This window comes from Heterodontus francisci, chromosome 25, assembly GCF_036365525.1.
Source record: "Heterodontus francisci isolate sHetFra1 chromosome 25, sHetFra1.hap1, whole genome shotgun sequence".
NCBI classification, from domain to species: domain Eukaryota; kingdom Metazoa; phylum Chordata; class Chondrichthyes; order Heterodontiformes; family Heterodontidae; genus Heterodontus; species Heterodontus francisci.
Window position 1 is genome coordinate 77,628,296 of NC_090395.1, and position 16,333 is coordinate 77,644,628.

Genomic DNA, 16,333 nt, shown 5'->3' on the forward strand with positions numbered 1-16,333 from the left:
TCCTGTCACTGAGCCAATTTTGGATCCAACCTGCCACATTCCCCTGTATCCCATGGGCTTTCATTTTACTGACCAGTCTGTCATGTGGGACTTTGTCAAATGCCTTACTAAATTTAATGTAGATCACATCCACTGCACTACCCTCATCAATCCTCCTTGTTACTTTCTCAAAGAATTCAGTTAAGTTAGTAAGACATGACCTTCCCTTATAAAATCCGTGCTGACTATCTCTGATCAGTCCGTGCTGACTATCTCTGATCAGCCCATGCCTTTCTAAGTGGCAGTTTATCCTGTCCCTCAGAATAGATTCTAACAATTTGCCCACCACCGAGATCAGACTATCCTTCGCACCCTTTCTAAACCATGGTATAACATTCAGCTGCGTTTGCTGACGACGCATACTAGGTGGCGCTGCAGTGGCACATGCGCAAATGCAGCCTGTGCCACTAAAACGTCACAGTCTGTGACGTCAGCAGCTGCCAGGATTAAAGATGGCGCTGCTCAAATAATCACACGAAGGCAATCTAAACACATGGCAGCACACAATGGCCGGAGGGAGCGAGCGGGCCGGGGAGGGGAGGGAGCGAGCGGGCCGGGAAGGGAGGGAGCGAGTGGGTCAGGGAAGGGAGGGGTGGGAGCGGGCCAGGAAGGGAGGAAGCGGGGAGGGGAGGGAGCGAGCGGGCTGGGAAGGGAGGGAGCGAGTGGGTCAGGGAAGGGAGGGGTGGGAGCGGGCCAGGAAGGGAGGAAGCGGGGAGGGGAGGGAGCGAGCGGGCTGGGAAGGGAGGGAGCGAGTGGGTCAGGGAAGGGAGGGGTGGGAGCGGGCCAGGAAGGGAGGAAGCGAGCGGGCCGGGAAGGGAGGGGTGGGAGCGGGCCGGGCAGGGAGGGAGCGAGCAGGCCAGGGAGGGAGCACACCCTCCACCACCAAGGTCTTAGGCCGTGCTCTCCCCACTCTCCCTGCTTTCCCCCACCCCTGCTCTCTGCCCGCATTACACGCTGATGTCATCTGCGCAGGCGCCAACCAGTCCTGGCAATGCAGAACGCAGCGCAGGTGCAGAGAGTAGGAGCCCATGTGCGCAGATTGGCACAGTCTGATGACATCAGCTGCCGGTTGCATTGTCAATAATCACTTTGATAACGTTCACAGACATCCAATCCTCTGGTACCTCGCCCGTATCTAGTGAGGATTGGAAAATTATCCTCAGTGCATCTGCTATTTTCTCCCTGGCTTCCTTTAACAACCTGGGATGCAATCCATCCGGCCCTGGCAATTTATCCACTTTCAAGGATGTCTGACCCTCTAGTACTTCCTCTCTCATTATGCTTATCTATCTAATATTTCACACTTCTCTTTAACTACAATGTCTGCATCATTCCTCTCCTTTGTGAAGACAGAGGCAAAAAACTAATTAAGAACCCAGCCCACATCATCTGCATCCACATGTAAATTCCCTTGTACATCTCTGATAGGCCCTACCCTTTCCTTAGTTATCCTCTTGCTCTTAATGTATTAATAAAACATCTTTGGGGTTTCCTTGATTTTACCTGCCAATATTTTTTCATGTCCTTTTCTTTTCTAATTTCCTTTTTTACTTCATCCCTGTACTTTCTATACACCTCTAGGCTTTCTAAAGTATTAGATTTTTTTGTGATTGTCATAACCTTTCTTTTTCTGCTTCAACATACCCTGTAAGACTCTAGATAACCAGGGGGCTCTAGATTTGGCAGTACCGCCCTTTATTTTGTGGGGACATGTCTAAACTGTGCCTGTAGAATCTCGCTTTTGAATGCCTCCCACTGGTTTGCCATTGATTCTCCTTCCAGTAGCTGTATCCAGTCCACTTTCACCAGATTGCCTCTCAGTTTTGTAAAATTTGCCTTCCCCCCCACCCCCAATTTAGAACTTTAACTCCTGTCTTATCTTTGTCCTTTTCCATGATTATGCTATTAGATTTTTAATTAGTAAAAGGTTGAAGGGTTATGGAGAATAGGCAGGAAAGTGGAGTTGAGGCCGAGATGAGATCAGCCACGATCGTATTGAATCGCGGAGCAGGCTCGAGGGGCTGAATTGCGTACTCTTGCTCCATACCTTATTATGATCGCTATCTCCAAAATGGTCACCCATGGTGACTTCATCTACTTGTCGAGCTTCATTACTGAAGACGAAATCTAGAACTGCACCCTCTCACATTGGGTTTGTTGCATGCTGGCTAATAAGGTTCTCTTTAATGCAGTTCAAGAATTTTGTGCCCTCTGCCCTTCAAACTGTTTGTATCCCGGTTGACATTAGGTTAGTTGAAATCCCCAACTATTATTGCCCTGTAGTTTTTGCACTCAGTAATTTGCCTACATATTGGATCTTCTATCTCCCTCTCACTATTTGGGGGTCTATAGTACACTCCTAGTAGGGTGGCTGCCCCTTTTTTATTTCTGATCTCCACCTATATGGCCTCATTTGATAATTAATTTAGCATATTATCCCTCCTCACAGCTGTTATTGATTTCTTAACCAATAATGCTACACCCCCCCTCCCCCTTTTTTATCCCCCTCGCTATCCTACTGAAAACTCTATATCCAGGGATGTTGAGTTGCCATTCTTGCCCCACTTTAAGCCAAGTTCCCATTATAGCAACGATATCATGTGTTGCCATGTATCTATCTGTGCCCTCAGATCATCGGCTTTATTTACTATACTCCTTGCATCTCAATAAATACCTTTTAACATGTGCCCTGTACTTGAAACAGAAACTCATTGTTTAGTGCTAGTAATATCGGAAGGGAGAAAGAGAGATTTCCAAGAGAACCATTATTAGAATAGGGAATGCAGAGCTACATTGTATACTGAAGCAAAGTCAATCATGGCATTGAGGAGAAAACTAGACAAGTATTTGAAAAGGAAAATCTTAAAGGATAAAGGGAAATGGGATTAGCATTGGCTGTTCTGATGTAGCCACTCACATTCTTTAAAATTAGAATGAGATTTAAATTGACCACACAGAGAATGTGCCTCCATTATAAAACAGGTTTGTAATTTCCTCCAGCTTTAGTCATACAGAGACAGAGGACTGGCACTCCACATGTCCTGCTTTGAAACTAAAATGCCAGTGAATGGAGAAGCCAATGGGGGAATGGGCACACTGCTCATCGACTTTCCTACATTTACTGTCATACTCAAATGTTGGACTTCATCATGAACATAGGCTCCTAAAGTCCAAGAAGAAAGACCTTAGAGAATAGGATACGAGAGAAGCAGGGCATACTAAAAATGGCTACAGTCATGTAGTGGGCAAAGATAAAGGTCTAGGAACTGGAGGGAGTTCAAATCCCACCAGGGCAAATTGTGAAATTGACTTGAATAAATCTGGTCATTTCCGGGCTGGCACCAGAAAGAGAGACATGAAAGTTGATGGATTGTCATTAAAATCCAGTTGGATCACAAATGCCCTTCAGGGAAGAAAACCTGCCCTCCTTACCCAGTCTGGTCTACTCATAGAGTCATAACGGCACAGAAGGAGGCCATTCAGCCCATCAAGTCTATAGAGCAATCCAGTCAGTCCCATTCCCCTGGTCTATTCCCATAGCCCTGCAAGTTTATTTCCCTCAAGTGCCCATCCAATTTCCTTTTGAAATCATTCATTGTCTCTACTTCCACCACCCTCGTATGGAAAGAGTTCCAGTTCATTAACTCTTGCTGAGTAAAAAAAAACTTCTTAATTAACTCAAACCTCTCCAAGTGCCTGTTGATTTTTTTTTCACTGATTATTGTTTCTAAAACCTTACCCACCATTGATAAACCGACTGCCCTGTAGTTACTAGGAATGCCCCTTATTTGAATAACGGTGTCGCATTTGCCCTCTCCATTCCTCTGGAACCTCCCCACTCCCCCCCCACCCCTCATATCTATGGAAAATTGTGGCAAACCCTTCTACTATCTCCACCCCCACTTCCTTTAGGAATTCTGGGATGCAAGCCATCCGGGCCAAATAACTAAGCATTTCTGATGAAAAGTCACAGACCTGAAACATTAACTCTGTTTTTGTCTCCACAGGTGCTGCCAGACTTGCTGAGTATTTCCAGAATTTTCTGTTTTTTGTTTCAGATTTACAGCATCTGCAGTATTTTACTTTTCTGTCTAAGCATAGCCAGCCTTTCCAGTACATCCTGGCGATCAGTTTTCACCCCATCCAATACCTCCACCATCTTCTCTTGTATGGATATTTCGTCAGCATCTTCTTCCTTAGTAAACACTGATACAAAGTGCTCAATAAGTGTTCTGGCCTTGCCCTGTGCTTCTAAGCATACATCATCCACTTTGTCCTGAGTAGGACCCACCCCACCTCCTACTACCCGTTTACTATTTACATGCTGGTAGAAGATTTTTGGGTTCCCTTTTGGGCTCTCCTCTCGCCCCTTCTCTGCTTTGGCTGCAACAGGGTTTATCTTTAAAAAACAGTGAATTTAGCTTACCACCTCAGTAAGCCCTTGCTCACTGCACTCTAATTACAATTGCAAATGAACCAATCAGACAGGTTTTCTTGGGTTAAACAAGAAAGATGTAAGTTTATTAACCTTATCACTCTAAACCTGTTAAAATGATTAAAATACGCGACGCATCCACGCTGACATTCATACGAGAGGCTCACACACACACAAATAGATACAGAGGGGAAAAAAAGGGTTGAGAGATTGAAATAGAGTTGGTAATAAATGGAATACAAATACTGTCCTTAATGCAATGTCCTTAATTGAAGTTAAAGTCTTGGAGTCCTTCCTGGGGACACGTACACAATTTCAGGCTTGCTTCTCTGGTACCAGAAGGCCGAAGAGAGGCTTTGTCTGTCCTTTTGGTGGTCGCCTGTAAAGGTCTGTAGTCTTGAGGCATAGAAGCTGCCGCCATGGCTTCCCTGGGGCTTTGCTGGAGAAAGAGAGACCGGGAGAGAGATAATTCCTCATGGAGTTCAAAATTACAGTCTCACTTCTTTCTCTGAGGCACAATTCAAAAACCTCAGTGTTACCTGCAGGTATGTCATGTGATATTGGGGGGGATATTGAGAAGGGTGGAAGAAGTGAGAGACCTTGGAGTGCATGTTCACAGGTCCCTGAAGGTGGTAGTACAGGCAGATAAAGTGGTGAAGAAGGCATATGGAATGCTTTCCTTTATTGGCTGAGGTATGGAATACAAAAGCAGGGATGTGATGCTGTAACTGTATAAAACACTGGTTAGGCCACAGTTGGAGTATTGTGTACAGTTCTGGTCACCACATTACAGGAAGGACGTAGTTGCTCTGGAGAGAGTACAGAGGAGATTTACAAGAATTTTGCCAGGGCTTGAAAGTTGCAGCTATGAGGAAAGATTGGATAGGCTAGGGTTGTTTTCCTTAGAGCGGAGGAGGCTGAGGGGTGACTTAATAGAGGTGTATAAAATTATGAGGGGCTTAGATAGAGTAGACTGGAAGGACCTGTTTCCCCTAGCCGAGAGGTCAATTATCAGGGGACACAGATTTAAGGTGATTGGTAGAAGGATTAGAGGGGACATGAGGAAAAACTTTTTCACCCAGAGGGTGGTGGCTGTCTGGAATTCACTGTCCGGATCGGTGGTGGAGGCAGAAACCCTCAACTCATTTACAAGGTACCTGGACCTGCACCTGAAGTGCTGTAACCTGTAAGACTATGGAACAGGTGCTGGAAAGTGGGATTAGATTGGGAAGCTAGATTTTGGCCAGCACAGACACGATGGACTGAATGGCCTCTTTCTGTGCCATGGAGTTCAACTCTTTTGTCCAAATCCTAACCAAATGGATTCTGTCTTATCCCCCTGAAGGCCCTCTATTTCCAATACTGCAATGTCTTCCCTAATCATTATTGCCACCTCACCTCTCTTTTTTCCTTCCTTACCTTTCCTGAATACTGCATCCTGAATATTAAGCACTCAGTCCTCACCATTTTTAAGCCACATTTCTGTTATTGCCACTGGATCGTATTGCCAGTCTCAGTCCACATGACACAATTGACTTAATGCTCTCTAAAGATGCTGAGCAAATTTCTCACTTGTATTCATAATCATCTTCAAGAAAAAGGCCTAACACCATAGAGTCATTTTGTAACTGGGCGCATTAGAAGTTTATAGAATTATAGAAAACGTACAACACAATGGGAGGTCATTCGGCTCATTGTATCCACACCAGTTGAAAAGCTACCCAGCCTAATTCCACCTTCCTGCACTAGGTCCGTAGCCTGCAGGTCACAGTTCAAGTAGACATCCAAGCATTTTTTAAATGTGGTGAGAGTTTCTACCTTTGCCACCCTTTCAGGCAGAGAATCTAGGTCTAAAAAGCACTTGCAATGATCAAAAATCACTCAGACACTCTGCTGCTGGTTTTACCATTTCACCAATGTACAAAAAGGTTAAAGTTCATACCCAAAGGCTGTGTCCATGTGCATTGAGATCATATGACCAGCGATGGTGTCTATTACCCAATTTATATACTAAGCAGTGGAAGCCTTTCCCATGCACTTGTTGATTTCTCTAGATGCAGAAATCAACAAGCACATGGGAAAGGCTTCCACTGCTATATCCAGACTGGCCAAGAGAGTGTGGGAAAATGGCGCACTGACACAGAACACAAAAGTCCAAGTGTATCAAGCCTGTGTCCTCAGTACCTTGCTCTATGGCAGCGTATGTCAGCCAAGAGCGACGTCTCAACTCATTCCATCTTCGCTGCCTCCGGAGAATACTTGGCATCAGGTGGCAGGACCGTATCTCCAACACAGAAGTCCTCGAGGTGGCCAACATCCCCAGCTTATACACACTACTGAGTCAGCGGCACTTTAGATGGCTTGGCCATGTGAGCCGCATGGAAGATGGCAGGATCCCCAAAGACACATTGTACAGCGAGCTCGCCACTGGTATCAGACCCACTGGCCGTCCATGTCTCCGCTTTAAAGACATCTGCAAACGCGACATGAAGTCCTGTGACATTGATCACAAGTCGTGGGAGTCAGTTGCCAGCGTTCGCCAGAGCTGGCGGGCAGCTATAAAGACGGGGCTAAAGTGTGGCGAGTCGAAGAGATTTAGCAGTTGGCAGGAAAAAAGACAGAAGCGCAACTGTGAGAGCCAACTGTGTAACAGCCCCGACAAACAAATTTTTCTTCAGCACCTGTGGAAGAGTCTGTCACTCTAGAATTGGCCTTTATAGCCACTCCAGGCGCTGCTCCACACATCACTGACCACCTCCAGGCATTGTCTCTCGAGACAAGGAGGCCAAAGAAGAAGAGAAGAAGATATACTAAGCAGAAATGCAATTAGCCACATGTGGCTTCAACAACAACAACAACAACAACAACTTGTGTTTATATAGCACCTTTAATGTAGTGAACATGTCCCAATGTGCTTCACAGGAGTAATTATCAAACAAAGTTTGACTGAACCACATGGTTTCTACATTGCAGCAGTGACTACACTTCAAAAGTACTTCATTGTCTGGAAAACAATGGTGCTGGGATCAGAGCAATGTTCCCTTCACCTTTCCGGCTCACTCTGTCATGTTTTTCTTGTGGATACAATTCCAGCTGTTGCTGATGTGGGGAGGGGAGGGTGTGGGGGGCAGATTCTCACACATTACCATAGCATTTGGAGGGGAATCTCTAAACTGCTGATATCTACCCTGTCTCATGACCAGCTCATGGAAATGTGACAAGGGCCTGGGAGACTGTTGCTCATTAGGAGACCCCCATGTCCAATCAGCATTGTACTCTTCTGATTGAATCTGTAGGGGAGATTCGAGAAAGCAGTCCCACGTTTCCTGCACCTCTAATGTTAGTATGTCGACTTGCTCAGCAGTCCCTTTCATAACAATTCATGTTGTTTCGGGGGAGAATCAGTGTCTGTCTCTTATATAATTAAGCAGAATCAACACTGATTTATGACTGGGGGGAACACACTCAGCAATGGCTCTCTGTCAGTGCTTCTTACAGGCAGAAGGACCATTTGTTCCCCATTTGGGAATATTTTTTTCAGCGAGGTCAGTTCCTGGAAAAGCCCATCCGAAGCCTTAGATTCCACATCTGCCACATTGCAAATGTTTGCCTGGAAGAATAATCAATTGAATCTGTTGTTCAGCAGCAGTCTGTGAAATCTTTGGGCCCGGGTTCGAGTATACAGAGGGCTTATGCCATGGAGATTTTACTGTCTGAAAGCTTGTCTACAATTCCCTACAATTATCTACAATTCCTTTGTCCACCATTTTAAATAGGTTACTGCCTCTGCTAAAATAGCAGATAATATACTTAGAACCATAGAAAAATTATGACATAGAAGGAGGCCATTCAGCCCTTCATGTCTGTGCTGGCCGAAAAGCAAACTAGCTGCCCAATCTAATCCCACCTTCCAGCACCTGGTCCATAGCCTTGCCGGTTACAGCGCTTCAGGTGCATGTCCAGGTACCTTTTAAATGAGTTGAGGGTTTCTGCTTCCACCACCAATCCTGGCAGTGGCTTGCTGACACCCACCACCCTCTGGGTGAGAGAGTTTTTCCTCATGTCCCCTCTAATTCTTCTACAAATCACCTTTAAATCTGTGCTTAAAAAGGAAAAATTTACAGGACTATGGGGAAAGAACAAGAGAGTGGAACTAATTGTACAGCTGTTTCAAAGAGCCAGCATAGGCATGATGGGTTGAATGGCCTCCCTCTGTGCTGCATCATTCTATGATTCTAAGGCTTGTATGCTCTACTACTTTCATAAGGTAATGTTAAGGCTCGAGTATTCGTATGTTCGAGTAAGACTCCTTGCTTTCGGTTAAATAATTTTATTATCTACCAAAGTGCATAATAATAACTGACTCCCAGTATCTCATAGTAGCTCATGTATCCTTTTGCTCTCTCACCTTTCATTCCCTCCCAGAACTATAATGAGGTTCCCCTTCACCTTCCACTCCACCAGCCTCCACATTCAACTGATCATCCTCCTCCATTTCCACCACCTCCAGCATGTTGCCATCACCTATCACTTCTTTCCATCCCCTCCCCGTCCAGCCTTCTGACGGGACCATTCCCTCTGTGACACTTCAAGGTAGAAGACACAAAAAAATTCCAGAAATAATGGGGAAGCAAGGGTCAAGCGAGAACGAGGACCTTTGAGATCAGTACAAATAAAAGAAATAGTACTGGAGAAATTAATGGGACTAAGTGGTGACAAATCCCCTGAACCTGACGCCTTGCATCCTAGGGTTTAAAAGAGAGAGCTGTGAAGATAATGGATGCATTGGCTTTGATCTTCCAGAATTCCTTATATTCCAGAAAAGGCCCAAGGATTTCCAAGTTTACAGATGAAACGAAGCTGGGGGGGCGGAAAGTGAGCTGTGAGGAGGATGCAAAGAGGCTCCAATGTGATTTGGACAAGTTGGGTGAGTGGGCAAATGCGTGGCTGATGCAGTATAACATGGATAAATGTGAGGTTATCCACTTTGGATGTAAAAACAGAAAGGCAGATTATCTGAATGGTGATAGATTGGGAAAGGGGGAGGTGCAGCGAGACCTGGGTGTCCTTGTATACCAGTCGCTGATAGCAAGCATTCAGGTGCATCAAGTAGTTAGGAAGGCGAATTGTATGTTGGCCTTCATTGCAAGAGGATTTGAGTACAGGAGCAAGGATGTCTTACTGCAGTTATACAGGACTTTGGTGAGACCACTTCTGGAGTATTGCTTGCAGTTTTGGTTTTCCTTATCTGAGGAAGGATGTTCTTGTCATGGAGAGAGTGCAAAGAAGATTTACTAGGCTGATTCCTGGGATGGCAGGATTGACGTATGATGAGAGATTAGGTCGACTAGGCCTATGTTCATTAGAGTTTAGAAGAATGAGAGGGGATCTCATAGAAACCTATAAAATTCTAACAGGACTAGACAGGCTAGATGCAGGGAGGATGTTCCCGATGGCTGGGGAGTCCAGAACCAGAGGTCACAGTCTCAGGATACGGGGAATGCCATTTAGAACCGAGATGAGGAGAGATTTCTTCACTCAGAGGGTGGTGAACTTGTGGAATTCTCTACCACAGAAGGCAGTGGAGGCCAAGTCATTAAATATATTCAGGCAGGAGAGAGATATATTTTTTTAATGCCAAAGGGATCAAGGGATATGGGGAGAAAATGGGAACAGGTACTGAATTAGACAATCAGCCGTAATCTTTCTGAATGGCACAGCAGGCTCGAAGGGCTAAATGGCCTACTCCTGCTCCTATTTTCTATGTTTCTGTCATTTGAAGGTAGCATACATAACCCCACTATTTGAGAAAGGAGGAAGAGAGAAAATGGGGAACCAACAGGGTGAACGTCAGTACATAGAACATAGAACATAGAACAGTACAGCACAGTACAGGCCCTTCGGCCCACGATGTTATGTCAAACCTTTAACCTACTCTAGAATCAAACTACCTACATACCCTTCATACTACTATCATCCATCTACCTATCCAAGAGTCGCTTAAAAGTCCCTAATGTATCTGCGTCTACTACCACCGCTGGTAGTGCATTCCACGCACCCACCACTCTCTGTGTAAAGAACCTACCTCTGACATCTCCCCGAAACCTTCCTCCAATCACCTTAAAATTATGCCCCCTGGTGATAGCCCTTTCCGCCTGGGAAAAAGTCTCTGGCTATCCACTCTATCTATGCCTCTCATCATCTTGTAAACCTCAATCAATTCACCTCTCATCCTTCTTCGCTCCAAAATGTAGGCAAAATGCCAGAATGTATTATTAGGGATGTATTAACAGGACACTTGGAAAATCATGATTTAATTAAGCAGACTCAACACAGATATATGAAAGAGAAATCGTGTTTGACAAATCTGTTAGCTTTTTTTAAGATGTAACTAGTGGAAGAGATAAGGTGGAGTCAGTGGATGTAGTGTACTTGGATTTTCAAAAAGGTGCCACATGAGGTTATTGCACAGAATTAGTACTCATGGGATTGGGGGTAATATATTGGATGGATTGAAGATTGGTTAATGGACAGAAGGCAGAGAGTAGGAATAAATGGGACATTTTCAGGTTGACAGGCTGTAACTACCAGGGGACTGCAGGGATCAGTACTTGGGCCTTCGCTATTTACAATCTATATCAATGACTTAGATGAAGGGACTGAGTGTATCCAAGTTTGCTGACCATACAGAATTAGGTGGGAAAGTAAGCTGTGAGGAGGACGCAAAGAAGGTATAGAGGGATATGGACAGGTTGGGTGAGTGGACAAGAACATGGCAGATGGAATACACTGTGGTGAATTGTGAAGTAATCGACTTTGGTAGGAAAAAAAGAGAATATTTTTTGAATGGTGAGAGACTGGAAATATTTGCATTCAAAGGGACCTGGGTGTCCTTAAATATAAAATTCTTAAGGAATTTGACAGGGTAGTTGCTGAGAAAATGTTTCCCCTGGCTGGGGAACCTAGAACACAGGGTCACAGTCTCCGAATAAGAGATTGGACATTTTAGATAGTATTGAGAAATTTCTTCACTCAGAGGGTTGTAAATATTTGGAATTCTCTACCCCAGAGTCGCTGAGAATATTCAAGATAGAGGTTGATAGATTTTTGGGTACTAAGGGATATGGGGATAGTACAGAAATGTGGAGTTGAGGTCAGGATCAGTCATGATCTTGTTGCATGGCAGAGCAGATTCAAGGGCCAAATGGCTGACTGCAGCTCCTATTTCTTATGTTCAATCACCTCCAACACCCTCTCCCCTTCCCACAGCACCTTCCCATGCAAGCACAGGAGATGCAACACCTGGCCTTTTACCTCCTCCCTTCTCACCATCCAAGGCCCCAAACACTTTGTACAGGTTAAACAGCAATTTAGTATATGGTAATCGATGCTCATCATGTGGCCCCCTCTATAATGGGGAGACCAAATGCAGATTGAGTGACTGCTTTGCTGAACACCACCATTCAGTTCGCAAGCATGACCTTGAACTTTGGTCCCCTGTCATTTTAATTCTCCATCTTGCTCCCACTCTGACCTCTCTGTCCCCAGCCTCCTGCAGTTTTCCAATGAAGCTCAATGTAAGTTCGAGGAACAGGACCTCATCTTTCAATTAGACATTTTACAGCCTTCTGGACTCAACACTGAGTTCAACAATTTCAGATCATACCCTCTGCTTTTTTTTCAGACGGCAGCTGTTGGTGGTGACTGTTTTTCCCATTTCCACCTCCTCTAGACCCATCTTTTGTTTCTTTACTTGTCCCATTACCATCTCCTTTAGCCTTGTACCACCCCTTTTGTCATTTAATCTCTCCTGTCTTCCCCCCCCTATCACGGACCTTTGGGTCTTTCCTCTCCTCCCCCCTTTCCCTAATTCTGTAATTGCTTAAAACCTTTTACATCTCTCAAATTTTCCAGTTCTGATGAAAGGTCACAGACCTAAAACATTAATTCTGTTTCTCTTTCCCAACTTGTTGAGTATTTCCAGCATTTTCTGTTTTTTTTTTAAATTTCATATTTCCAGCATCTGCAGTATTTTGATTTTGTATTAGTTCATGTACAGGTTGTTTGAACCCCACTCCATGCTCCCAATTTCATGGGGAGGTTAAAATGGCACCTAAATCAGCTGGGTTACCGGAAACAATCTGCATCTAGGCCACCTTTTCACTTCCAAAATGTTAAAGTGTTTTGTATTTCCTCTACTGCAGGTGTGAGGAGGCTAGGAATGGGACCATTGTTATTCCAAAGTCTGACACTGTCTGCTTCATCTGGACAATGAAAAATAATGAGTAGAAGGGCAATCAATCAAGCAACTTTGATTGAACTTGAAAAATACCGAGTCTCAACGAGAGTTCAGCAGGTGAGTTAGTTCTGACAGGCAAAGCACTTCCAGACCTCAGAGATTAGAGGTTTACTCTTAGCAAATTACAAAACCTCAGGTGAGGGGTTCACTGGACACCCTGACAGGGAGAGTCCACATTTTAATAAAATGAATCCTAAATTAAGATGAATTAAACACAAATGTGCTGGAAATGCCAGAAAGGTTACAGGACTGTATCCCTCCCAAAACACTAACCTGCATTCTCTTTCCCAGGCACTGACACACCCTCTATATTTCCAGCAATTTTGTTCTAATTTCAGCTTCACAAAGTTTGGCTGTCACTGAGGTTGCTCCCCTCATTGACATGTGTTTAAACATGAGTGACCCAGGTTGTGCTGCTTTCTGGCAATGTTTAAAACACTGGCTTGCTCCCATTAAAGAGGGCACAAGTTAATAGACTGCCAACCAATAATTGGGCTCCATACTGGAGCAAAAAATGTATTATTTAAAATATTGGATTTTGAAAGAATGTAAATTTTCAGTTGCCTTACTGGAGCTGTTCCACTGAAGTTCTGTTCCTACTTTCAAAACCACCTCAAAACACTCCTCTTTGATTGTGTTTGTGCCTCACAATTGCACCCACCGCCCCCTCTTTCCCAATCCTATCCCATCACTTCTCCCCTTTCCCTATCCCACTGCTTCCTCCTCCCCTTTCCCTATCCCCAGGATGTGAGGAAATGGTGGGTAGATGGGGTTAAATGTCCAATTCAGTTTCCTTCCCTGGTAACATGTCCCATAATCTGACTCACAATCCATCACAAGCCTGCCCATCACACAAACTGCATTTGGATTTGGCAGAACTGGAGCAGGATTTTGATGGTAAATGGTGAACCAGTGTCTAATAGTGAAGCTGCCTGGGAGTCAATCCTTCAGACTGATGTCTCGGACTGTGGGGGCCTTGGGCTGAAGCTGGATTTAGAATTTCGGGCACCCTCTGATCCCAATATTCTGACCAAAATGAATTTTCAAATGATCCGCAGCTCAGGAAATTAAATTAATTAAATTAAATTAGTGAGTGAAGTGTTTGCTGAATTGCTGCTGGACTGAAATTTTCTGCATCTGAATCAAAGGGAAAAACGCAAAGCAAGACTTCCTGCAACTTTATAGATGGTGTTTTGTGTAGAAATATAAGAAAGACCTCTATGAATTTATTACAGGGATACGGAAACGCTGGAGGCGGTTCTGAGCATCTGCTGAAGGAACATGGAAGAGGTGAGGGAGGTGAAGTGCTGGAGTCAGAAGGTAAAGCGATACGTTGACCCACCGGATGGAGGCTGGGGCTGGATGATTGTCCTCCATTTCTTTCTGGTAAGGAAGAAAGTTTCAGCCATTCATCTGTTTCTTTCTTGGAGAGTTTATGTGGGACTGTGGAGGAAGGGTAGGGAGTGTGACTAATTGGATAGGCACATCACAGGCATGATGGGCTGAATTACCTCCTTTTTGTGCTGTATGATCCTATAATTCTGTTTCTATGTCTGAGGCTGAACCAGACTGCTCACATACAGTATCCTGAGCTTTATTAATAGGGGCATAGAGTACAAGAGCAAGGTGGTTATGTTGAACTTGTATAAGACACTAGTTTGGCCTCAGTTGGAGTACTGCGTCCAGTTCTGGGTGCATGCTTTAGAAAAGATGTGAAGGCGTTAGAGGGGGCGCAGAAAAGATTCACGGAAATGGTTCCAGGGATGAGGAACTTCAGTTATGAAGACAGACTGGAGAAATTGGGATTGTTTTCCTTGGAGAAGAGAATGCTCAGAGGTGATTTGAGATATTCAAAATCATGAGGGTCTGAACAGAGTAGATGGGGAGAAAATGTTCCCCACTCGTGAGAAGATCGAGAACAAGAGGGGACAGATTTAAAGTAATTGATAAATGAAGCAAAAGTGACACGAGGAAAAACTTTTTTACCCAGCGAATGGTTAAGGCCTGGAATGCGCTGGTTAATAGTGTGGTGGAGGCAGGTTCAATTGAAGCATTCAAAAGGGAATTAGCCAGTTATATGAAAAGGAGGAATGTGCAGAGTTACGGAGAAAAGACAGAGTTATGGAGTGGCACTAGGTGAAATGCTCGTTAGGAGAGCCAGTGCAGACACGATGGGCCGAATAGTCTCCTCCTGCACTGTAACAATTCTAAGATTCTGTGAACCTTGGAGTTGTACTTGACTCTGAGTTGAATTTTCACCACATATCCTCTTCACCACCAAGACTGCCTATTTCCACCTTCATAACATTGCCTGACTCCACCCTTGTACCATCGGGGAGGCAGTGGTGTAGTGGTAATGTCACTGGACTAATAATCTAGATACCCAGGCTAAGGCTCTGGGGACATGGGTTGAAATCTCACCACAGTAGATGATGAAATTTGAATTCAATTAATAAATCTGGAATACAAAAAAAAAAGCTAGTCTAATGGTGACCATGAAACTATTGTCGATTGTTGTAAAAACCCATCTGGTTCACTAATGTCCTTTAGGGAAGGAAATCTGCCGTCCTTACCTGGTCTGGATACACGTGAACCCAGACTCACAGCAAAGTGGTTGACTCTGAACTGCCCTCTGAACTGGGCTAGCAAGCCACTCAGTTGTCAAGGGCAATTAGGGATGGACAACAGATGCTGGCCTTGCTAGCAATGCCCATATCCCATGAAAGAATAAAAATGCTCATTTGCTGCTGAAACCCTTTGTTACCATGAGACTTGGCTGTTCCAATGCTCTCCTGCCCAGCCTCCTACATTCCATCTGACATTGGCTTGAGGGCATCCAAACCTCTGTTGCCCATGTCTTAACTCACACCAAGTCCTGTTCATCCATCACCCCCTATCCTTGCTGACCTACAATGGCTCCCAGTCTAGCAACACTTCAGTTTGAAAATTCTCTTGTTTTCAAATCCCTCATTGGCTTCACCCCTTTCTACCTCTGTAACCTATTCCATTAAAAGGAAAGAACAAACTAAACACTAATAAGGCTCCATGGATGAATAAAGATATGAGAAGAATCGAGGGTTAAGTACATAGATAACAGTGGAGTGCATGATGAGATAGAATATGAAGAGATTAGAATAGAAGTCAAAAAACAATTTGGAAGGCAAAGAAAAACTATGAACTTAAATTATCAAGGAACATAAATCAAAATTGCAAAATATTTTATAGACATATCAGTAAAAAAAAAGGAAGGCTGGGATGGGAATAGGTGCATTAAGGGATAGACAGATAACACAGGTAATGATTGAGATGGCAGAAATGTCAAATAATTATTTTGCTTCAGTGTTTACCAGGGAGATAGAACAGGTGGGCCTGACATTGAATGATGAGGTGTGCAATGAGATAAGTGCATTTAAAATTTTAAAAAAGAGGATGTACTGAATAAACTAGTCAAATTCAAACAGAATAAAGCCCCTGGTTTGGATGCATTTTAAAGTATCTAGGGAAGAGATAGCAGAGGCATTATTACACATATTTAATAATTTGTTCGGAAAAGGTGTAGT

General features: G+C 44.2%; 1 protein-coding gene across 3 annotated transcripts in view; it reads left to right on the top strand.

Moving 5' to 3' along the window:
• slc16a4 (solute carrier family 16 member 4) overlaps positions 1–16,333 on the top strand; it is a 204,370-nt gene that overhangs the window by 42,026 nt on the left and 146,011 nt on the right. For all 3 annotated transcript variants that reach the window (XM_068057573.1, XM_068057575.1, XM_068057574.1), the window contains exons 2-3: positions 12,679–12,830; positions 14,009–14,159. In XM_068057573.1, the coding sequence (XP_067913674.1) occupies positions 14,055–14,159 (105 nt within the window). In that variant the 5' untranslated portion in view covers positions 12,679–12,830; positions 14,009–14,054. The remainder of the gene's footprint in view (positions 1–12,678; positions 12,831–14,008; positions 14,160–16,333) is intronic.